Raw genomic sequence first — 24,317 nt, 5'->3', positions numbered from 1 at the left:
TTCCTTATGACCAGGAGAGTCCCCATTGGAGACCCAATCTGACCTGCATATTGCCAAGACTGGGACCTTATGCTCTCCACAGCATCTTAGTATTTCAAGCTTAGTTATATTAAAAATTCTTTCTCATCCTCATAGCTTTTATTCATTCATTCATTCATCCATCCATTCATTAATTCAGGCACTGTTTAGGCATCAGGGATATAGTGGTGAAAAAGGCAATAATGATTTTTGACCTGATGGAGTTCATATTTTAGTCTGAGAGGCAGACATGAATGAAATCTTAACTACCAAAGATGATAAATGCTATAAGAAAAAATAACAGAGTGATTGGGGGAGTTACAGATACTTGAGGTAGTCTGGGGTGGTGGGGGTGGATGGGAAGGACATCTGGACTGAGATCTAAGTCATGAGCTAGAGTATGAGTGGCAATGGAAGAGATGAGGGTAACGGGAAAGTGACAGGTCAAGGCAGGTCAGATAGTCTACCAAGCAGGGGAACAGCTTGAAAGCAGTCCCTGGGTGGAGGCAGGAGTGGGGGCAGGGCCCATTGGTGGATCAGAGACAACAGTGGGGCTAGAGTTCAGAGAGTGAGTGGGAGATGGTGAGATCAGAGAGGTATGGGATAGAGGGCAGATCATGATGGGCCTTGTAGACTATAAAGAAGACTTTGGACTTCATTCTAAGTGTGAAGAAAGGGAAACCCTTAGGGGGTTAAGTAGGGAAGGGACATGAAGGAATCTATGTTTTTAAAAGATCCCTTTAGTTGCTGGAGGAGAATGGCCAAGAGATTCTCTCAAGAGAGGAAGCAGGGAGACCAGTGAGGAGGCAGGAACAGTTTTCTAGGTGAGACACAAAGGTAGTCTGACCTGTGATAGTGACAATTGGGGTGGTGAGAAGTGGGTGCATTTGGCAAATATATTAGAGGCAACATTGTCAGGAATTGAACATGGAAGGGATATTGGGGTGGTGGTGAGGGAGAGGGGCATGTTGAGGATGTCATACCCAAATTTGTATCCCTGTGATTTACCGCCACCCTCAACTGGTTCTAATCCTGCCCTATAATGTCACCCAGGAAATGTCACTCCTCTCAGGAAGGCAGAATAGTGGAATGGTGAAGCACATTCAGTCTGGGACTGGATTATACAGGTTCAACTTTCTCACTAGCTGTGTGACATGGAGCAAATTACTTCACTTCTCTTTGTGCTTCAGTTTCCCCATGTGCAAAATGCACATATTGCATAAGCCTTGTACACTCCCAGTTTCTGATGCTCTCAATTTATACCTCCCCCTCGTGTCTTTACCTCTTGTCCATGGCACTCACCATCTTCATCAGGAGTGAGGAAGGTATAGAAAGCCGGTGGGTTCAAGGACTCCACAAACTTGGACTCCACCATTGACTCAGACAGAAGCTCTAGCTCCTCAGGGAGAAGGAGCAGGCTGACTGTCTCAGGGAGGGTGCTAGAAGGCAGCAAAACTGGCAGGTTTGGGGGGCTTCCTTCTGGCATAGGCTTAGAACTATTGGGTAAACCCATTCTTGGGACTGCTGACACGGATGGCCCCAGAATTTGCCTGGTTCTTTGGGGCCCTGGCAGCAGGTCATGCTGATGCTGGAGCTTTCCAGGGGACAGCAGAGAGGGCAGGGTGGGATGAAAGGGAGTAGGGGGTGGTTCTCCAAGGACAGAGGTGGTCGTGTTACTTCTGGGAGTTGTGGGATTTGAGATTGTGCTTGGAAATGTGCTTAGGCTCTGAGGAGGTGGGGGCCTGGATTTGGCAGGTCTGGAGGGTAATGGAGTATTGCGTTTATTGGGGGTTGGAGTCCTAGGTTTGGAAAGTGATAAACTTGAGGAAGTTTGGTGAGGTGGAACACTAGGTTTAAGAGGTGGTGGGACTTTAAGGGTCTTGGGTAAGAGGATCCCAGGTCTAGGAGGTGACAGGTTGTTTGGGGTCTTGGGAACAGCAACCTTTGGTCTGTTCTGTGGTGGGTATTTGGGGATCTGAAGTGTGGAGACTCCAGGCCTGGGCCATGGCAGATTTTTCGGTGACTGTGATGTGAATACCCCAGGTTGGGGATATGATGGGGCACCCAGTTTAGGTTGTGATGATGGAGCACCAGATTTGGAATGCAGTGGAGTGACATGTTTCATAGTGCCAGCTTTGGGCTGGGATGGGGTGCCAAGATTCAGAGGTGGGACTTGTAATTTGGAATTCATGGGTAATAGGGTACCAGGATTCTGGTATGATAGAGTGCTGGACTTCAGAAGTAGTAGGGTACTGGAATTTGAGGGCACAAGGGCAGCAGATTTGGTCCTGAGAGTTGGCTGAGCCAAGGTACCAGAATCATGTTGTGCTGGAATTTTGGGCCTTGGGTGTACTAAGGTGGATAGGGTACTAGGGCTCTGACCCAGTGGTTCCAATTCCTTGGAACTGGTCATCTTCTTTGTAGCAGGAGAAGTTGAGGATAAGTAGAACTTTGGTTTCACAAGCCTCGATTTGGGAGAGACCTTGGACACAAAGGCTGGCTGGGCTGTGCCTGCCCCTGGGCCATGCCTGCTGGTGGCTGAGGGCATGATGGTGCCTGGTCCAGTTGTGGAAGAAGTCTGTCTCCTGGCCTCTTCACTGGCCTCCTTTGGCTGCACCATGACCAGTGAAGTCAGAGGTGTAACAAAGTTGTATTCAAGAGACAGGTTGAGGATTTTGGCAGCTAACAGGTGGCGAGTGGTGGTGTCACGGGCTCGGAAGCGTGCCTCCAGCAGTTCTCCAATGGTGACATAGGCCCAGAGGCGGCGTATGAAGTGGGCTACACTGGGGGCTGGTTCACCTGGGCAACCAAAGGCCTTCTGGCTGCTGTTGGTGGCCACCTCACTGTGGTGGGCCACAAGAAGCTGATCTTTGGGGCCACGGGCTGCCAGGTGGATGCCCAGTTCCTGTTCACCTGGCTGCACCAGGCCTGCCACCACCAGCTCTGAGCCACCAAAGTAGTTGGGGAAAAGGGCCCAAGGGGAGGCCCCAACCAAACCGCCCAGGTAGTCCAGACGCACGTCTGCCAGCACAGGCATGGAAATCTCTTCATAGAGGCCCTCTAGCTGTAGGGCTGCATCGGTGTCCTCGTATATGCGCCGGGCTGCTCCCCGGTTCTCCAGGGACAGGCAACGTAGCAGTGGGAAGTCAGCATCATCCCCAAAGGCCAAACTGAAAAGGGACACCCTGTTGCCCAGCGCCTGACGGACATTGGATAGGATCACACTGGGGGTTGTCACGCCGGCCGTGGGCTCCCCATCTGTCAGGAAGATGATGAGAGGGATCCTCCACACACTGGAGCCCCTCTCAGGCTCCTGGTTGCTATGGTTCAGCACTGAAGCAGCTGCCAGCAGAGCTGCATTGATGTCGGTCCCTAATTGGGGAGCAGACTGTGAGACCATATTTTCTGGTTACTTCAACCCCCATACAGACACCCTGGATGCCTCACCAACCTCCCAGGCTCAGTCATATCTCCTCATCTTTGCTTAGACTGTTTCTGCTGCTTATCCTTCCCAAGTCCCCCACCCCCACACATGCTCTCTGAGATCTGAGAGTGGGGCCCATATGTCCTTGGCTTTTATAACTCCCTAGATCAGACTGCTTTGCCTGTTTCCTTGGGGGATGTCTCATTCACTAATCAAATTGGCAGCACCCCAGTGATAGCACCCCCACCTCCATGCTGCAAGGAAAGAAAGGGCTGAGTTGATAGGAGGTGGTGGTGGTGATGGTGGGAAGACTTCAGTAATTGTGAGAAGATTGATCAAAAGCCAGAATCAGGGCAGCAACTTGCTCAAATGCTTGGAAATAAATATCTAGATTATTGATTTTAAAAAGCCTTACCAAATTCTTCTACATATGTACTTTAAAGAGGAGGAAACTCTGGTACAAAGAGGAATGTGTCCTAAAATACATGAAGAATCAGCTGTACTCTTTCCACCAGAAAAAGGGATATGGAAGGCCCGTATTTGTGTAAAATGTAATGGTGATATTCCAGGCATTGTGAGAGGTGAAGTGGATGGGGGAATGAAGGAAGCCTTTGAAGAATTTCCCATATCACCTCAGCCTGCCCGTCTGTAGGTAGTTCTAACACTTACAACCATCAGCTTCCAGGTGTCCCAGGTAGTCCTTGGCACTGTGGATGTTCTGGATGGTGGCCTGGATGGAGCCTCCAGCTTTCCAGACACTAACTGTGTCAGAAAAGGAGATGATGTTGAAGTAGTCATTGGCCTGCAGGTCACCAAGGATCACATCCATGGCTTTTTTAGTCTGTGGGATATGGATAAAATGAAGGAGATGGATCAAGACTTGAGGTCTTGCTCAAGACTGAAACTCTCTTTCTATACAAGGTATTAAGGTCTAAGTGTTGTATAGTTTTAAGACTCTCTGACTCCAGCACTCTGTCAGTCTAGGATTCTCAGGTCAAAATGCTCTCTAGGCTCTATGGCCCAAAACCCAGACCTGCACTGCCCAATGGTAGCTTCTAGCTACATGGAGCTATTTAAATGTAAGTGTAAGTTAGTTAAAATCAAAGAATTTTTTTCTTTATTTGTAATAGCCACATTTCAAGTGTTCAATAACCATATGTGGCCAGTGGCTACTGTATTGGAAACCTCAGAATTTTAGAGCATTTCCATTATCAAGTTCTGTTGGACAGTGGTGGTCTGGAAGATTCAAGCTCTATGTTTTCAGAGTGCTAGGATTCATATGTTCTATGGTTCTTGGACCCCATGACCCAGGATTCAATGATTCCAGGACCCTAAAATTTAAGAGCTTTATGATTCCAGGTCTTTATGCCTATCTTTCAATGACTTTGCATACTTTAGTTCTGTTCCATCTATTCTGTTCCTCTACCTCACCATCTGTTTCTTCCAGGCTGGTCTTTTCACCAGTCCCCAGATAACCCAGATTCCATTTTGTCTCTACGACTGTGCTATTGTTTTGTCCTTTAGATAGCAGATCTTCTCACTTCTCCTTTACTTATTCATATCTTCACTGCTCCTTCAGTTGCTCCTTCTCTGGGAAGTCCTTCTTTTATTGCCTATTCTGACCCATGCCCTTCTCACCCAGACATTCCCTGTCTCAGACTTTTCACCGAATGTCTTATGTAAAGTATTTTCATTCTCCATCCAGATATTGAGCCCTCTTTGAACAGAGCTTAGAACGCTTCTTCTTCTTGGCTCCCTTCTCTATGATAGTATTTAGCATAGGGCTAGGCACATAGGAGTTTCAGGTATGTAGGTTCTAGTATTAGGGACCATTTATAGGACGCTTGCTATGTTCCAGGCACTGTACTAAATACTTTAGATGCATCAACTCATTTAATCCTCACAGCAACACAATGAGGAAGATGCTAATATTATCCCCCATTTACAGGTGATGACACTGAGGCCCAGAGGGATGGAGTGACTTGCTCAAGGTCACACAGCTAATCATTGATGGACCAGGGACTCAAATCTATATTTTGGAGGTATTAAATCCGGTGACTTTAAGCATAATATTATACCTTCCACCCTTTATATCGTTATGGGTTCCAGAAACCCCAGGAAGGACACTTGTGGCCCACCTTTTTCTACATCTTAAACTGATAGAAGATGACTTGAATGCTTCTAAGTGGACCAGAGTCCTTTCCGCCATAGAATGAACTCAGGGGAGAGGTCACACACTCTGGGATAGGGAGTGAGCACCATATTCTTGTTTCTATTGAGAGGGCTAAGACATAGAGGATGGCCTTTTCTGAGACCCTTGTTAACCAGGGACAGATTATGGTTTTAGAAGTATGTTGTTTAATCTCCTATTATTTTGAGATTTGTTCCACTATCTTTCTGTTATTTATTTCTAGTTTAATTTCATTTGGTTTGCAAGCATACTTTGTATGATTTATATTCTTTTAAATTTGTTAAGATGTGTTTTATGGCTCACAATATACATAGTCTGTTTTGGCAAATGTTCCATGTAAACTTGAGAGGAATGTGTATTATGCTATCGTTGGATGAAGCATTGTGTAGATGCCAATTAGATCCAGTTAACTGATGGTGCTGTTCAGCTCAACTATGTCCTTAATGATTTTCTGCCTGCTGGATCTGTCCATTTCTGATAGAGGGGAGTTCGTTTCTATTATAGTGGATTCATCTATTTCTCCTTAATGTTCGATCAGTTTTTGCCTCATGTATTTTGATGCTCTATTATTAGGTGCATACACATTAAGGATTGCTATGTTTGCTTGGAGAATTGACTCTTTTATTACTATACAATGCACCTCTTTATCCCTGATAATTCACTTGCTCTGAAGTCTATTTTGTTTGAAATTAAAGAAAGCTGCTCCAGCTTTCTTTTGATTATTGTTAGCATGGTACATCTTTTTTCCATTCTATTACTTTAAAAAAATTTTTTTTGTATTAGTTTCAGGTGTACAAAGCTACGTAACGGTTAGACATTTACACCCCTCTCAAAGTAATAATCCCCCCCAGTCTACTACCCCTCTGACATTGTATATAGCTGTTACAATACTATTGACTATATTCCCTATCCTGTACTATACATCCCGTGACTATATTACTTTTAATTTATCTGTGTCTTTGTATTTAAAAATGGGTTTCTTGTATATAATATATAGTTGGGTCTTTTTTGTTTGTTTGTTTTTAAATCAACACTGGCAGTCTCTGTCTTTTAATTTGTGTATTTAGGCCATTTATGGTTAAAGTGATTACTGATATAGATTAATATTTGCCATATTTGAATTGTTTTTTATTCATTGCCCTTGTTCTCTTTTTTTTTGTCTTCCACTCTTTTTCTGCCTTCACTGCTTTCAATTGAGTGTTTTACATGATCCTGTTTTCTCTCATCTCTTAGCATATCTATTATATTTTTAAAAATTTTCTTAGTTGTTGTCCTAGAGTTTACAATATATCTTTACAACTAACACAAGCTCACTTTCAAATCACACTATGCAACTTCATGTGTAGTGCAAGTACAGCCAGTCCCTGACTTACGATGGTTGACTTAAAATTTTTTGACTTTATGATGGTGCAAAAACAATATTCATTCAGTAGAAACCATACTTTGAATTTTGAATTTTGATCTTTTCCTGGATTAGTGACATGAGGACCAATAGTTTCTCACGATGCTAGGCAGTGGCAGTGAGCTGCAGCTCCCACTCAGCTACACAACCATGAGTGTTAGTAACAGATACTCCACAGTGTACTGTGTTGCCAGCGTTTTTTGGATATTGTGTTTTGTAATTTCACATCCCATCATGTCACAAGACATCCATCTATGTCTCCTGTTTCTGGTGAGAAGATGAGGAAGGCAATTACTCTTCAGATGAAACTCAAGATAATTGCCCAACTGTAGGCTAATGTAAATGTTCTGAGCATGTTTAAGGTAGGCTAGGTTAAGCTATAATGTTTGGTACATTAGGTATATTAAATGCATTTTTGACTTACGATATTATAAATTATGCTGGGTTTACCAGATACATAACTCCATCGTAAGTCAAGGAGCATCTGCACCTTGTAACAGTATTCCCAATTCTTCTCTTCTGTCCCTTATGCCATTGCTGTCATTAATTTCACTTATCAATAAGCTGATTCACTGAATACATTGTCGCTATTATTATTTTGAACTGTTATCTGTTAGATCAATTAATTTAAAAATATTTTATTTTACCTTCATTTATTCCTTCTCCAACACTCTTCCTTTCTTTCTGGAGATTCAGTTATCTGAGCTATACCATTTTCCTTCTCTCTGAAGAACTTCTAACATTTACCTGTGAGAGGCATGTCTACTGGAGATAATTCCCTCAATTTTTCTTTGGCTTATAGGTCTTTATTTCTTTTTCACTTTGGAAGGACAATGTTGCTGTATACAGAATTATAGGCTAGTGGTTTTGTTCTTTCAACACTTTAAATATTTCATTCCACTCTTTTTGTTTGCATCGTTTCTCAAGAGCAGTTGGATGTAATTCTTATCCTTGTTCCTCTATAAGTAAAGTGTTATTTTCTATGGGCTTTCTTTTTTTCCAGGGTTTTCTTTCTTGTCTTTGATTTTCTGCAGTTTGAATAAAATGTGCCTGTGTATGGATTATTTGGTATTTCTCCTGCTTAATGTTCTCTGAGCTTCCTGATCCTATGGTTTGGTGGCTGGCATTTATTTTGGAAAATTTGTATCTATTATTCCTTCAAATATTTCTTCTTTTACTTTCTGTCTTTCTTTTTCTGGTACTCCCATTACACATACATTACACTTTTGTAGTAGTACACAGTTCTTGGATGTTCTGTTTTGTTTTGTTTTGTTTTTTCATTCTTTCCTTTTCAGGTTGGGAAGTTTCTATTGACATATCTTCAAGCTCATTGATTCCATGTTCAGTCTCCTAATGAGCCCATCAAAAGCATTTTTCATTCCTATTACAGTGTTTTATATTTATAGTATTTGTTTATCATTTTCTTAGGGCATCCATCTCTGCTTACATTACCCATCTATTCTTGCATGTTGTCCACTTTCCCTATTAGAACCCTTAGCATATTAATCAGTTATTTAAAATTCCCACTCTGATCATTCTAACGTATCAGTCTGGTTCTGATTCTTGATTTACATCTTCAGACTGTGTTTTTACTTTTATCATGCCTGGTAAAGCCAGACAGGATGTATCAGGTAAAAGGAACCAAGGTAAATGGCCGTTAGTGTGAGGTTTTATATTTACATGGCTAAGAGTTAAATTGTGTCTGCTGGTTGCTGCAATTGCAAGTGTCAGAAGATAAAATTTTGTATAGGGTCCCTGTTATCGTCTCCTCTGTTGCCTTGGGTTTCCCAAAAGATTCTTTCTTAATAGAATGTAGGTTTCCAGTTCTTTCAGCTGAAACCTTTCCTTGTTATATAGGAGCATAGTTGATGTGGTAGTAATGTGTGGAGGAGGGGAAGCATTCCATAGCTCTATCATTAGGTCTCATCTTTTAGGGTACCTGTGTCCCTGGAATATGACCTTCATAAGTGCTCCTCAGTTTTTTACCATCTTAGATGAGATGGGAAGGCTAAAAAGGTTTGGAGTTGGGTATATAGCTTCTTCTACACCAAAGACTAGAGGGAGATAGTTTTTAATTCTTCCCTTCTTCGGATTTAATTGCACTGTGGTAAAACACAAGTCAGTTAGCCTTAGGTCCCATGGGCTATGTAGTTCATAATTACAAGGTACAAAGGCTATACTGCCCCAGGACACTTGAACCTTACAATTCTAGAACCCCAGAAAACTATGGTTTGATATACTGCTTACAAAACATTAAGGATTCAAGCTCAAAGTCAAAATTTCTTTGGTCTATAACTCCAATATTCTGTTTCAAGGGTGCTCTGATAGAAGAGCTACAACATTTAAGTCTAGATGGACCCAGGATTCTATGCTATCTAAGCACTATGGTGCCAGTACGTTGTATTTTTCTGGCTTTCAAGTAAAAACAAACAACCAAACAAACAAAAACCAAAAACCTGTGGCAACAGAAATGTTCAGAGTCTAAAACACCTAAGGTTTTCTCCTTTTTTCTTCTTTTTTTTAACTCACATTTAATGATACCAGAGTATTCTATCTCAAAAGCTCTACCATTCTGGGAACTTGTGAGCCCAGGAGTTTTGTGGTTGAAGGTCTCAATGCTTTCAGGCCCCATAGTCCAATGTTTCAATGTTCCTCAAATTCTGTGGCTCCAGGTCTACACGGCTCCTGATAGATAAGGTACCTGGACCCTAAGGTAGGCCCAGGCCTATAAGATTCAAAGGTGATGCGATGGTGCGGTCTCTGGCCCCAGGGAACCAATGTTCCAGAACTCTCTGTTTTCTGAGCCTTATAAAAGAAGAGCTATGAAAGGTCCCCAAGGTCCTTGTTACCTGCTTCATCTTGGTACCAAACATGGAGCCGCTCACGTCAATAACGAACACCACGTTTTTCTCAACAGGTGGGAGGCCTCTGGGGGCAAAGTAATGAATAAAATAGCCGTCGTAAATCTGGACAAAAGGAAGTGAAACCAACACAAACTGTAAAAGCCAGTCTAAATCAGGCCCCTCTTATTCTCCTACATAACAAACAGCTCTTTTCCTTCCTAGGCCTTATCACTGTTTCTAGTTAAATAGGCATTTGTGTGCTTGTTTGTTCAATGTCCATCTCCTCCCCCAGAACTGTGTCTCTGCCGTTCAGATTGTCAATCCAGGACGTGCCCCAGAGCTGTGGAGTGATCTAGACTGGCTTGTGGCCCAAGGCTCCAAGAAGCAGGATCTCTGTAATATATGAGTTCCTGTCCATGAGAGCTGGGCTTGCACGGTCTTGAGGGCCCCTAGGGACATTTTGCCTGGGCTCCAGGAACTGTAAGTATTGTTTTAACCTCCCTCTATAGAGTGAGCCTGGGGCCCAGCTCCGTTGCTGCCAGGGGCTGGGAGTTTGCAGGGCCTCCCTCTCCTCCTCAAACCTCCTTTCTGCTGTTGCTGGGCAGAGCAGGGAGGGGAGGAGAGAGCAGAGGCTGAGCGAGTTGTTTGTTCAGAGGGGATTGGTTAGACCAGGTGCAGATGCCTAAGGCTGTAGGGGATGTGATTGGCTGCTGACCCCTTCCCCCACTCCATCTCTCCCTCCGCAGAGCCTGTGGGCTGGGACAGCTGAAGGAACGGGAGGGAGAGCAGGAAGGGCCCCCAGGACCAGTGTCAGCTCAGCCTAGGGAAGTATGAGCTTGCTGAGGGTCTGTGCTGCTCAGTATCCTGAAGCAAGCTCTGCCCTAGGATAACCAGCTCATTCTCCTCTCTGCCATTCAGGCACTCTCTGATCACAAGGCTGGACACTCTCTCTCCTCCTCCCTCAGGGGATCTCGGAGGACATGGGAGGACATCTTGCTCTTCCCCTCCACCTCAGCCTTTGAATTAATTCGCAAGTGCATGTCTCCACTTTCTCCTGGCACTCTACAGCAGTTCCCAAAGGCCTGGGTCAACCAGCCTGCAACTGCCCAACCTAAAAGCAGAGGCCAGCTGTCGCCTCTATTGCTCGCAAACATGGGTAGGTGAGAGCTTCTGGAGAAATCACATGTCCACCTCTCCACGGTCGCAGGCTCACCGGTGGCCCCACACCTCACATCCTATAAGCCAGAGGCATGCATGAGCCAGCTCACCAACCACTCACACTCTACTATGGGTGGTTGTCATGCCCTTCTACTCTCAAGACATGTCTCCCTTCCTTCCTCATGAACAAAGTTCATGACACCAGGCCATGTCCCTTGGACTACCCACTCCACCCTGACACAGGGTGCACATCCCCATGCACCTCTTCTCTCTACTGAAGGACAAAACACTCCTGCCTTGCACCTAACGTACTACTAGCCGCTAGCACCTCCTCCACCCGTCAGGACCCTGCTTTCCAACCCACCCCATACACCCTACAGGATCTTCCTGAGAATATAAAGTTTTCGTGTTTTTTTCCATCCACGAAGACAACCCCCAATGATCCCAATCCCACCTAAACTTCAAACCAGCTTCCCTCCTCCCTGCAACACGCCACGGTCATGAACTCGGCACCTGCGAGGGTCTTCTCTTCTCCATGTCACTCCTCCACTCACCACAGACTGGCTCCCACCTCCACCACACACTGACCCTTCTCTCACTAATGGCAACAATGTCCAAACTCAGTGGTTGTATTTCAGTTCTCATCGGACTGCACCTCCCCAGTGAGTTTCACAATGGATGGTTATTTCTGCTTTCTTCAAGAATCTTTTCCCCCGACATTCTGAGATGGCGAACTCGCCTTATTTTACCACTAGCTCTCTGGCCCATCTGATTCAGTCTCATTCTTGGGCTGCATTTTCTCCCCTGGTCCCTTAAGAAGTGTGTCCCAATATTTTTCGGCCATGGCATGCAAGAAAATGATTATGTGTGTGTGGCACAATGCAGGGAAGTGGTGGGAATTTAGAGCTCTGAACAGGCTCTGAACAGGCAGTTGGTGTGGCCGGACACCCTGAGGGATGAAGAGAGCAACAGTTCCTTGCGTGGGAATCTCTGCCTTAGCAACTGCCGTCGTGGATCTGCTCTTGTGCTCCACACATTCTCCCTGGGGCATCTGGCTGGCTCTCTTGGATTCAATGGCTGAATGTCCACTGATGACCCCACATCTCTTTCTCCAGTCCAGTTCCCTGTGCTCTTCTCCCTCCACAACCGCATACGCACTCACTGTCAGACATGTGCCCTTAGATGTCTGAAGATGCCTCCGCTGCATCCTGCCCAACAATAAACTCATTATTCCCCACCCCCCATTCTGCCCTTGTGTGCCTTTGTCATTTAGAGGTGCCATCATCTACAGGGTCACTCCAGATACAAACCTGAGTGTCACCCCTGAGTCCTCCTGTGCCCCCCCCCTCCCTCACCCATTCAACCAACCACCAATTCCTGCTGGTTTCAACTGCTGGCTATCTCAGGTCCACGCTTCCCCTCAATGCCACAATTACAAAGTCCAAATTCAGGACTTCTTTCTCTCAGGTTTCCCTGCTTCTATTATGGCCCCTCCCATCCATACATCTTTGTGACACCTGCTCGATCAAGTCTTTCTAAACACAAAGCTCATAATGTCATGCCTCTCGTGGCTCCCTGGTCACCTGAAGACAAATTGCATGTTCCTTATCATGCCCCCGCATCACTCGCGGCCTTCAGGCTCACCTCCGACCTTTCTTGTGCCTAAAACCCATGCTCCAGGAACTCCAACCCACTTGTCATTCCCTATACACCCTTGGATATTTCCAGCCTCCCTTCTTTGTACCATGCAGCCCTCAGTTTGCGAGAATACCTTTGCTCTCTCACGGCTCTCCTCCAAACTTGGCTCTCTTCTCACATTCTTTAAGACCCAGCTCATTCTTCACTTCCTCCAGGGAGCCTTCCCTGACCACCTTCTCCCCTCATGATGGCTTCCATCATACCTTGGGTCGTCATTGAAAGGGCACTTCTCATCTTATGACAGTATTGCCTCTCTCTGTTTCACCCAGAGACAGTGAACAGGTGTGATTCACCTCAGGTTCCCAACATCAGCCAGCAGTGGGTGTGACACATAGTAGGGAGTCCGGACTGACTGAATAAAGGGGTGAACGTGCTGGGCTTGGGAAGATGGGCATACTCGAGTAGGAAAGGGAGGTAAACTGAGGGGTTCTTGCTGGGGGGACACAGGAGTCAGGACACACGACAGATGGGAGTATGGGTCACATTATTTATTGCCTTACTCCACCTATTCTACCTGTATTTCTACTCCAGACAATCGTGGAAACAGTAAAGAATAAACAAGCAGATAAATAAATACCTTAATTCTCTCCCTCCCCCAATATCAGATTAAGACCCTGCTGCCACCTACTGGCAGGGTGCCCTCAGCTCCTAATCTGAGAAGGCGAATTACTTTTATTCTCCTTACACAGCAGGCTGTGCCATATCCCTGTGCCTCTGCACATGCTGTTCCACCTCTCTCTGCATGCCATTCCCATCACCCTACCGGCCTAGGGAAAGATGGACGCTATTCATTCTTCCCATGTTAATTAAAAGCCAATTCTTTTAGGAAGGTTTTCTTAAAAACCTCTTCAGCGATACATATCTGCACATCGCCCATTATAGAGTTATACACACGCTTAGCACATTTTATGATTGTCATGGTTCTATGTATCTGGCTCCTTCAAGACTGGGACATTCTGGAGGGAGATTAGGGGCTGTGTCCAACTCTTTTCTGAGTTCTCAGAGTCACTGAGTACAGGGCTGGGCTAGAGCAGCTCTGCTCAATCGAGATGTGCCCACATACGGATGGATGAATGAATGAATGAATGAATGAGCACACAAAGACAAGTGTAACCAAAGCACTATATTAGCCCAGAGCAGAGAGAGGAATTGTGAGTGGGGTGTGGTCATCAGGGAGGCGGCATTTGAGCAAGGTCTTTAAGGACAAGGAGGACACTGACCAGTGGGGAACGGAGGGAGAAGATATTCCCAGCACAACAGATAGTATGAGCAAATGCTCAGACATAGATGAATGGCAGGTTCAGGTGTTTTGGGGAACAGGGGTGTGGTGTGGTGTGTGTGGGGGACAGCTGGAGGGTGGTTGTGTGCTTGAGGCAGTGAGAGGTGTGGTGGGGAAGGCAGGCTGGGACCATACATCTCAGGCTGCTGTGCAATCATTGTCGTAAAGCCACAGCACCAGGATCAGTGCTCCACCTCTCTGGTAAGGCAGGAGAACTCTGCTTGTTCTGCGTGAGTGTGGGAGCTCAGAATTTAAGTGGTCCCTGTTTAGGCAGATGGCTCTAGTGAGGCAAAGAGAATTTGTAAAAGTGGGAGAGAGCAAGAAGGTCCAAGAGAACATCAGAGTGTCAGAGCTGCAGAAAGCGTGACAGCCCATGAGTGTGAGAGGCCAATTACTGGCCAATAATTCACTTTCCAAAAGGACTGGATAAGAGTGGACTATGACTGGATTCAATTAGGGACAGATTCATTTGGAATTCGACTCAATGTATACAGTTCCAGGTCGTCTCCAACCCTTTGGGGGAGCACATGTGCCCCCCGAGGTGTGAAGTCATGTGTCACTGCACATCTTCTTGTTCGTGTTCACTAGTCTTCCCTGATCCCTAGGGAGAACCAAATGAGCAACTTGTGGAGGCCAGATGGTTGCCCGGACCTGTGTGGCTCCAGAGCCCATGCTCTTCCCATTGCCCTGGCCCACTCACCTGCACATCGCCAATGATGTCCTCCATGACTACATCGTACTGGACCACGAAGTCGGCCATGATGCCTGAGCTGGAGAAGGCAGACTGGTCTTGCAGTGTCGGGCAGAAGGTGATTCGGACACAGGTCTCTCCCCTCTCAATTCTGGTAGATGGAGGCAAGTCAGCCTCACCTGTACAGGTGGGGAGGGTGGGTTGGCGTGGCATGAAGGGCTCACTAGGCTGAAAGCCAGGCAAAGGGGCGTCAAAAGCAGCAATACCTGGGGAGGGTGGCAAGTAACCCCCGCACCTCCTGCTGCTCCTTCTGCCTAGAACACTTTCCTCCTGCCCAAATGCCACACTCCTTCCTCCCCAAATCCTGCAAGGAGCTCCCCCTGCTTTGCCTCTTCCAGCAAGCCCAGCCTGAAAGACCCAGGCCTCCTCTCAGCTCCCGGGCTCTGGCAGTCTGATCCTCACACACAACTTTGCCATGGCTCACTTGCCATCCATCCCGGGGCCCAGTGTCAGAAAGAGTGTCATGCCCCCAGGTAGTCCAGGGGCCCGGGTCTTCTCCCGCAGAAGCCATGCACTCAGTGTTGTGGAGAGAGGCAGACACACAGACAGGGCTTCGGTTTCCTCCTAGGCCCCTTAACTGCTGTGGGGAATTGCAGTGTACCAAGGGTCTCCTCTCGGATAGAATTTCATGTATTTTCTTCTCCCTCTGCCTTCTGACTCTCAGAATCACGTGTGTGAATAACCCTTTTAGCGCCTCATGAAGTCACAGATGGATTTCTGGTCCCGGATGTTTGCTGAGCTGGCCACAAGATCAACTGCTCTGGAATTTCAGTCCAAGACAAATGTCCATTTAGACATGTCTCTGTGCCTCCCTTTTTTCCCAGAAAATGGAAACTTGGGAATTCTGTGCCCCCTCCCACACCCCCCATTCCCCCGCCTTCTTGCTACAGCTGTCAGGAAGCTTAGGGGCAAACTGAGCCCCTATACTCTCTGAGGCGCCTGCTTACATACATTCCCTTGGCTTCCTTCCTTTCAGAGGTCTTTGTTCTGTTTTATCCCCACAGGATTGGCTCTACCCTGTGTTTTAACCTTTAAGGAGCAGTGGGAGGGAGCTGCCATTTTTAGCTTAGGGCTTAAGAATGCAGGAGGACTCAGATGCTGCCTGTGGGGCCCTGGAAAGTTATTCACACTCCCTAAGCCTCAGTCTCCCCATCTGTAGCACGGGAATGATAATAGCTCCAATCTCATAGACAGTGTCGGTGGGGATTAAATGAGACCATTTATATAAAGCATTTAACACCGTACTTGGATCTAATAAGTGCTCAATAATGCAGCAGCTACTGTTATCATCAAATGTTCATTACTCTGCAACAGTGATTTGCAGGGAAGAATTTTCTCAAATTCTCATAATGGTCCTGGGCCACAGATGGCATCTCCTCATTGTACACATGGAAAAAGTGAAGCAGAGCATTTGAGTGATGTGCCGTCCGTCCCACCTTAGGTGAAAGCCAAAGCTGGGACTAGAACCCAGGTCTGTGTGTCTGTCTCTCTCCTTTGCATGCACCATACTGTGTCTCTGGGTTTGCGTGGTCAAATGAGCCAGGACCTCCAAGCTAAACAGCTTGGTGAGGGTGGCCACAGGACACGGGCGATTTCTCTATGCCTGTGCTCTCATCCCAGAGGAGGTTGGTAGGCCTGCTTGGTGGTTCTGTGATCTGGCCGGATACCAAGTTCACCAGCAAACTGGTTAGAAACAGATTCTTGGGCCCCTGCATGACTTACTGAAGCTGACTTCAGAGGGTCGGGTCCAGGAACAGTATTTCTAACATAGTGATTCTGATGCAGCCAGTCTGGCCTTCAAACACCTCTCAATGAAATTTGAAGCAAGGCTGGCAGCCAGGACATCTCTCTGACCTACAGGCTTCAGATGGTATCATCAAGGACAGCCTGCACTTTATATTGTCTTCACAGGGTCCTTCCATTCTGAGTGGTGACTCCAGAGGAAAGCAAGATTTGGCCAGTGTGGCTTCCACAACACATAGTATTGTCAACACAAGATTTCATGGAGCCCACCCAGCAAACCCTCCCCAATCTGTATTTTTTCTTGAGGGAAATTATAACTCTGTGAGGTTATTGAACTTGCTATTTCACACAGCTTGGAAGGATCAGACCACGTTTGTAACCCAAAAATCTTTAACTCCAAATATGATCTCTCCTCATTTTTTTGAATGTGGAGATATCTTGGCAGTGAACACCGAGCAGAAGTGGTACTAGAAGGAAGCTCAGTGTAAAGAGCATTTCCCATTCAGTGTAGTTTTGCCGACATACTTGTATGGATGTTTGTGCGCAGGCGGCTGGTCCTCAAAGGTAGTACTTGAACATATTCAATGCCCGTTCTTTCTGACACTGTGACCTCTACACTCAGCCTTGTCACCAACTGGCCAGGCCTCAGGCTCACCACCAGCTGATACTGGCCCTGGTGACGCTGCAACAGCTCCTCGTAGGCCAGGGAAAAAGTCACCTCAGTGCCTGCTGCCAGGGTGGTGGATATGCGGAACTTCTCTGATTCCCGGTCCCTGGGCATGAAAAGGAGGAGGGTGGGAAGGGGATGGGATCTCATAAGGGGGATGGGAGCTGTTAGTGACCTAGTTCTGCCCACCCCCACCCTTTGCCCAGTAGACCTGATCAGGCTTCTAGTTCAACTAAGTCTCTTGTCCACAGTTAGTCATCCACTCATCCACTCATTAATCTGTCCTTCTCCCTCATTCACCCTCCTAAATATTATGCCTGAGAAATTCTACCACAGGCAGTTTAGTCATAAGGAAACTGTCGGTGAAAATCTGAATCTGGAATAGCACAATAAGGGGCTAATGATTTCTTTTACAAAAAGAGTTTTCAATTAACCCAGTATGCCTCTTCCCCTTTAAATAGCCCCTCATACCCCACCCCCCCATGCTTTAGACTAAGCTTTTCTCAGTATGCAGTAGTGAAACCTAACATTTACGTGCTTGTCAAAACTCTTCTGGAAGCTGGGAGGAAACACTGAAGGAAGACAATACATTCCTGCCAGCAGAATGGAACTCAGGAAACAGGATTCAATTTGGAAAAATCTCATTCGAACATAACCTTACCGGAAGATGCCAATTCTTAAGCAAGCCACATCCTGCTGGCAGGAGGAAAGTAGAAATGGGGAAGTAAACTCCCGTTTATTGAACACCTGCTCCTTACAGGCTTTGATATTCATTAAATCACATCATCTTCTTGTAATCCTATGAAGTAGAGATTATTGTCCCCACTTTGCAGAAGTAGAGACTGAGGCCCTGAGAGAACATGCATAAGCCCCTGATCACACAGCTAAAATGAACTTGTCACGCTTCCGATTGGATGGAGCCTTACCTGATGCCTATATGAGCAGCTGTCTTTCCCTGCTGATGGGCTTCCTCATAGATTTTCTTTGCCTGGTGCTTCTCTTTGACTTCTGCTATGTAGACTTTATTGTTGATGGTCCTGATGGAGCAGGAAAGAAGAAGGACAGACAGGGAAAAAGAAAGGATAAAATGAAATGGTGAGAGCCAGAGAGGGAAAGAGACATATAAAGAAGATGAAGGAGGAGGATGGGAGATGGAGAGAGAAAAAGAGCAAAATAGTACCATAAAACCAGAGTGAGAGCAGGAACAGGAGGAGAGAGGAGAGGAGACGGAAATAAAACCAGGTGGAACAGTTATCATTATTTCCTTTTGTCATGTGGGGAAATAGAGACCCCACAGTTGGCATGTGATCTGCTGTTAGGACTTTATGTTTCCTAAAGTGTTGAATAAATTCCATGTTTTGGCACACAAAATGATTTGAGGTGGGACACAACTGAATATTTTAATTATAATTGTTATGTATTTACTGTAATGTGCATTAAACATATAAGTATCACATTGAACCTGTGAGCTCACATATTGTTTCTTAGGATAAGACTAACTTAGGTAATCTTAAAAAGTGTATCTATTTAAAGAAAATGTATTAAGTAAATAATGTGGTAGGTGGTACAGGCAGTAAAAATTATGAAAGCAGAATGCAAATTTCTGTAAAGGCATCTGACCCTGAGTAGGGAGGGGACCTTGACTTCAGGGAGCTCAGAGACTGATGGGATGCTCACTCAGACTTGCTTACCCCTGTTTTTCCCATTGCTCTAAGGAAGGTAATAAAGCGTAAAGGAGTTCAAAGAAGGGAGAGAACACTTTTGTCCATGTCTCCAAGAAAGGTTCCTAGAGGATGTGGCCTTGATTCTGGGCATGAAAGACAGGGTTACTTGATATCTCCAGTAGAATGACCAATAAGCACCTAAAGCTTAACATATCCAAAACCGAGTTCCTGGCACCTCCCCCACCTCCCCAATCTGTTCCTCCCTTGGTCTCTCTTATCTCAGGAAATAGTTGTTCAGCTGAAAATCTTAGAGTCATGCTTGACTCCCCTTTTTCTCTCACACGCCACATCTAATCCATCAGGGAATTTTGGCTCTATCTTTAGATACATTCACAATCTGACTACTTCTCAGCACTCCCACAATTGCTACCCTGGTCCAAACTACCACCATCTTTTACTTGGATAAATGCAATAACTAACTGGGCCCACTCTTTAAAGCATTGCCTGCTTATTATCTGTTCTTTTCACAGCAGTCAGAGTGATTCTGTTAAATCCTAAGGCAGTGTTCCATCTTTGCTCAGAACTCTCTGTGGCTGCCATCTCAACTCAGCGTAAAAGTCAAAGTCCCTGGCCCTACACAGTCTGGGTCACTGTCACCTCTTTAAGCCCTTCTCCTCCTACTCTTCCCCCATTCATTCTGCTCCAGCCACACTGGCCTCCTTAACTGTTTCTTGATTTGTTTATCACACACCTGTGTCAGTCTTTGCAATTACTGTTCCTTTTGCCCGGAACACTCTTCCTCCAGATCTTTGCAGTCTGATACCCTCTCTTCCTTCAGGTCTTTTTTCAAATGTCATTTCCTCAAGAGAGACATCCTTGATCACTCTAAAATAACACCTTCCCACTCACTCTCTAGCTCTTTTGCTCTACTTCCTATTTCTTTGTAGCACTTCTCATCTACAAACAAACATATACTTCCTTGTTTATTTTTTCCTTGTCTGTCTTCTCCATTGGACTGTGAGCTTCTTGAGGGCAGGGATTTTGTCTGTCTTATTTGCTGCTGTATCCTCACTGCCTGGAATATGGCTTAGCACACAGCAGGCACTCAACAATTATCTGTGGAATGGACATTTTGGACAGAAAGCAGGAAAACACAGAATGTGTTTCAGGGAACAAGTAGTTAGTCAGGTTTGGCTGTAGCAGAGGAGCAGGGAAAGGAGGTATGGAGGGAAGTTTGGAGTGGTTGGGTAGGCCTAGATAACAAAGGGCATTGAACACCCAGACTCAATGAACTCATATGGCAGTGAAGACTTTTTCTATGGAGAATGGGAGTCATGGATAAATCTTGAAAAGTGGAGGGATGTTTCAGATCTGGCCTTTGAGGAGTGATAGATAGTGCGGTGTCCTAGAGAACATTAGTGCAACTCTGTAAGAGGCGGGAACAACAGTCTGTATTTTGCAAATGGAGAAACTGAGGTACGGATATTGGGTTGGTGGTGGTGGGGAGAAAATTACTTGACCAAAGCGGCAGCTTCCAGGAGCACTTGAGGAGGATATACAGACTGCAGAAGAGACCACTCAGGCGGTAAGGGTTTCTAGGCAGTTGAAACAGACTAGTGGCTGGGCTAGTGTGGGGGTAGCCCGAACTGGCATCGCCCCAAGGTCTCCTGGAGAGTGTGGGGGTGTAGGGTGGAGCTGGTCTGGCAGTAACACACTGGGGCCTCTGTGTGTGCTGCCTCTAGCCAACATACTTTCCACAGAGTCTGCCCAAGAACATTTCCTCCAGCCTGCTTTGCTTAATGTTTTCTAAAAATTTCTTTTGGTTTTTTTTCTATTGAAGCAAAAATCCAAATTCTGTCTGACTGCTTGGCCCTTGCATCATTTGACCAACAACCTCTCTAGTTATCACCCTGTACTCCAAACCTATGTCTGCTTGTTTGCCTTTGGTCCCCCTGAGTCCCTCACTTGCAGTGATCCTGGTCCCTTTAGATCTTACCCATATGGAAATCCCGCTTCCAGGAAGTCCTCCTTGACTACCTCACACCTCTCCCCTGCACTCCCTGGCCAGCAGCACACCTCTCACCTCCTTTAAACTTTCCTCTCTCCAGGAGAGTGCCAGCTGCTCATCAAGGCCAGGAGGTTCCTGATGACAAAGCGCAGACTCCAGGCCTGTTGTTGAGGCTTACAAGCTGTTTATAGTACAATGCCCTCCTCCAGTAAGGGAGTCTGAGCAAGGGCTGAAAGTCTGCTTGTGCCAGCCTCACTCATCTGCCAAATCTGAGTCCCTCTCCCCAAAGGCTTTTTCTAACTCACAGTAAGGTGCTATATGGGCTAATAAGGCTCCATTAAGCTTCCTTTATCTGCTCCTCCTCCCATATCCACTCTCTCAAGGAAAGCACTGTCATCTACCAGGTCAGACAAACTGAAATCAGTTACTTGCTCCCATATACATCAGGTTGTTTCTTCCCTGTTATGGTCTCTCAAATCCGACCCCTACCGCACTGCTTCTGCCCTCGGCATCCCTTGTGGTCGTTGCCACAGGTTCCTTACTGAGCTCCCTGCTTCCCAGCTGGCCCCTTTAGCCCACCCTGACTTCATTATTGGCACTCCTTGCTTAAAACCTTGCCAAGTCTCCTCATTATGAGCCATAGTTATTTCTAAAATGGGGTGCTCATGCTCCAGGGGGTGCTGGGGACAAATCATGAGGGAGTGGGAAAAGAATAACACTCTACTTATAGTTTTTTTTGCCCTCATTCCTTACATTTTTGCGTTTGCTTTACAATGTACCTAATATATTTGCTCAATAGTATATTGATATAATTTATAAATTAATAAGTATACATATCTGGAGAGTACATGATCAATTTTTCCTGATGGGTGTGCAAACACAAGATGGTTTGGAGACCATCAAGTAAAGGCTAGGTACTTTGTCTGGCATTGGCAGCCCTCTACCACCTCATCTCTCCTTATCTCTCCAGTTTCATTTCTGACCCCTCTCTATCCCTGCTTGTGCCCTACACTCCAGTGACACTGAAGTACCTGCAGTTCCCTTGATGAGGGGATATTTGCTCCTGTCCTCCTTTTGCCCATATTCTGCAGCCCTGTCCTCACCCTGCTTGCCTAGTGAACATCTCATATTTCAAGCCTCAGTTTAGATGTCATCTTTGTGAGGCTTTCTATGATTGCCTGGGGTTGGGGAACTGGCCACTATCTCCTGGTATACCTCAACATTCCCACTATCCCACATTCACACTTCTCTTTCCCCCCAGCATACTTTATTAAAATTATCTGCTTCCTTTTTCATGTCCCCCATTTGACTATGTACTCTTTGGGAGCAGGGACCATGTGTAATTCATCTTCCTCTTCCCATAGTATCCGGTACAGTGTAAGTCACACAGTCAGCATCAGTAAATGTTTGTTAAAAAAGTATCAAGCTAATATTATCAAGGACTTACTATGTGCTCAGAGCTGATGTTAACATACATTTTCACATATATTAACTCATTTAATCCTTGCAGATGGGTTCTAATTTTGTTCCTATTTTACAGATGTGTAAAATGGGACTCTGAGAAGTGAAGTAACTTGTCCTCAGTCCCATAGCTGGCAGAACCAGGATTCAAACTCAAGAAGCCTGATCTCAGAGAGCATGCTCTTCATCACTATGCTCTGCTAAAAGAACAAACAAAAGAATGAGTGAATGTATGCACAAATGAATGAAACAGTGAGTTTGGAAGCAGACTTACATAGTGAAATTGGAGATAAAGGCGAGGTGAGGCAGATCCAAATCAAAGATGGCTTCATGGGCCTCAGCATGTGGATTGAACAGGACAGAGGTGACCAAGGTGTGGGCATAGCGGGAGACCACAGTAGCACGCATGGAATAACTCGTCATCAACAACTGGGAGAGAAGGCAAGCAGGTAAGTTAGGTAGACTCTATCCTTGGTCTAGATGGGCTAGTCCTTGGGAACCCAGGACTCCTGAACAGGCCTTTGGGTACAGGTGGAGAAACTGAGGTCTAGAAAGGAGAAAGTGTCACTGTTTTCCATTTCGTGGATCTGTCTAACATTTCAGTGAGCTTTACCAAGTCTAAGAACCAAAGACTCACAGAAGATTACAAATCAAGGGACCTCTGGACAAGGGCTTCTCCAACTTTAATGTGCACACGAATGTCCTAGAGATCTGGTTAATATGCACATTCTGAATCAGCAAGTCTGGGGTGGGGCCTGAGATCCTGCCTTTCTAACAAGCTCTCAGGTGAGGCTAATGCTGCCAGTCCATGGAGTTTACTTGAGCAGCAAGTCTTTAGCATATGACAAAGCAACTGTCATTTATTGAGGCATACTCTGTGCAAGGCACTGATATACATACATACATACACACACACACACACACACACATATATATACATATGTGTATATATATATATATATATCCCCTTTATATGTGTGTGTGTGTGCGTATATATATATATATATATATATATATATATATATATATCCCCTTTAGGGTCTCAGGTGTGAAGAATTGCACCTGATAAGTGCAATCATACACTAAAGGCACGATAAGCATTTGGCTGGCATCCATGATCTTATTTCATCCTCACATTGGCTCTAAGAGCTAGATGCTATTATTGTCCACATTTTATGAATGTGTTAAGTAGGCCCAAAGACTGAGGTGACACAGCAAGATATCGATCTTCTTCCTCACCTTTCCTGAAGCCAAGATCCCTCCATTTACCTACACATAATGTACATCTAACTCATTCTCAGTGTGGGGAGTGGGAAATGAGGGCTTTTGGGATCCGATGGACCTAGGTTCAAATTTGGGTTCTGCCACCTCCTGTGTCTTAACCTATGAGTCTCTGTTTCCTCCTCTGTGGTGGGGATAATTGAGCCTACCTCACAGGGATTATGTGAGGACTAAATGAAATCATAACTCTAAAATTCCTGGTGCAGCACCTGACATGTGCTCAGCAAATAGTAATTCTTTTCTCTGGCCCAAGCTTATCAGTTGTGGGACTGAGGATACAGGCTGAATAACCTTCCCCTATTCTCCCCAAGGAGCTAATTTTCTCATAAATCCCAGAGCTTTGTTCCCTCATCCCAGAACTGACCTTTGTGCTTGATGAGGTGGGGGCAGGAGGTCCCTGGTATGTCAGTTCAAGGAGAATGGTCAGCAAAAAGCTGACACAGATGAGGCACCTCCACCCAGACATGATGCCACCTCTGGCCCAGGTCTGCTGTTCACGTCCAGAAGATCTGAGCCTGATCTTTAAACTCTTGCTCTTTTAAACCTCCAGGTATCCCTTCTCTTGAGAGGGAGGGACTATTCTGAAGGGTGGAGAAGGCTCTGAATGTAGCATTGAGGTCCACACAAGCCAGGATTGTCCAAGAGCTGGGGCTGGCATCTTGCCTGGAGAGGGGCCAGTTTCATGCCTCCCTTTTTTTCCCCATCCAGCTGTAAGATGAATGGAAACTA

The 24,317-nt window shown here is 45.7% G+C and overlaps 1 protein-coding gene across 1 annotated transcript in view; it reads right to left on the bottom strand.

Moving 5' to 3' along the window:
- The window catches only part of ITIH6 (inter-alpha-trypsin inhibitor heavy chain family member 6), a 28,908-nt gene extending 4,827 nt beyond the window's left edge, over positions 1–24,081 (bottom strand). The window contains exons 1-8 of the mRNA XM_033112198.1: positions 23,953–24,081; positions 22,582–22,736; positions 18,101–18,211; positions 17,033–17,280; positions 14,714–14,883; positions 9,885–10,001; positions 4,112–4,283; positions 1,321–3,390 (exon numbers count right to left, since the gene is read on the bottom strand). Coding sequence (XP_032968089.1) covers positions 1,321–3,390; positions 4,112–4,283; positions 9,885–10,001; positions 14,714–14,883; positions 17,033–17,280; positions 18,101–18,211; positions 22,582–22,736; positions 23,953–24,054 — 3,145 coding nt within the window. The 5' untranslated portion in view covers positions 24,055–24,081. The remainder of the gene's footprint in view (positions 1–1,320; positions 3,391–4,111; positions 4,284–9,884; positions 10,002–14,713; positions 14,884–17,032; positions 17,281–18,100; positions 18,212–22,581; positions 22,737–23,952) is intronic.
- Positions 24,082–24,317: the final 236 nt, after the last annotated feature.

Source organism: Rhinolophus ferrumequinum, chromosome X (assembly GCF_004115265.2).
Source record: "Rhinolophus ferrumequinum isolate MPI-CBG mRhiFer1 chromosome X, mRhiFer1_v1.p, whole genome shotgun sequence".
In the NCBI taxonomy this organism is placed as follows: domain Eukaryota; kingdom Metazoa; phylum Chordata; class Mammalia; order Chiroptera; family Rhinolophidae; genus Rhinolophus; species Rhinolophus ferrumequinum.
Note: the sequence above shows the minus strand (reverse complement) of the source record. Positions and strands in the feature narration are given on the sequence as shown.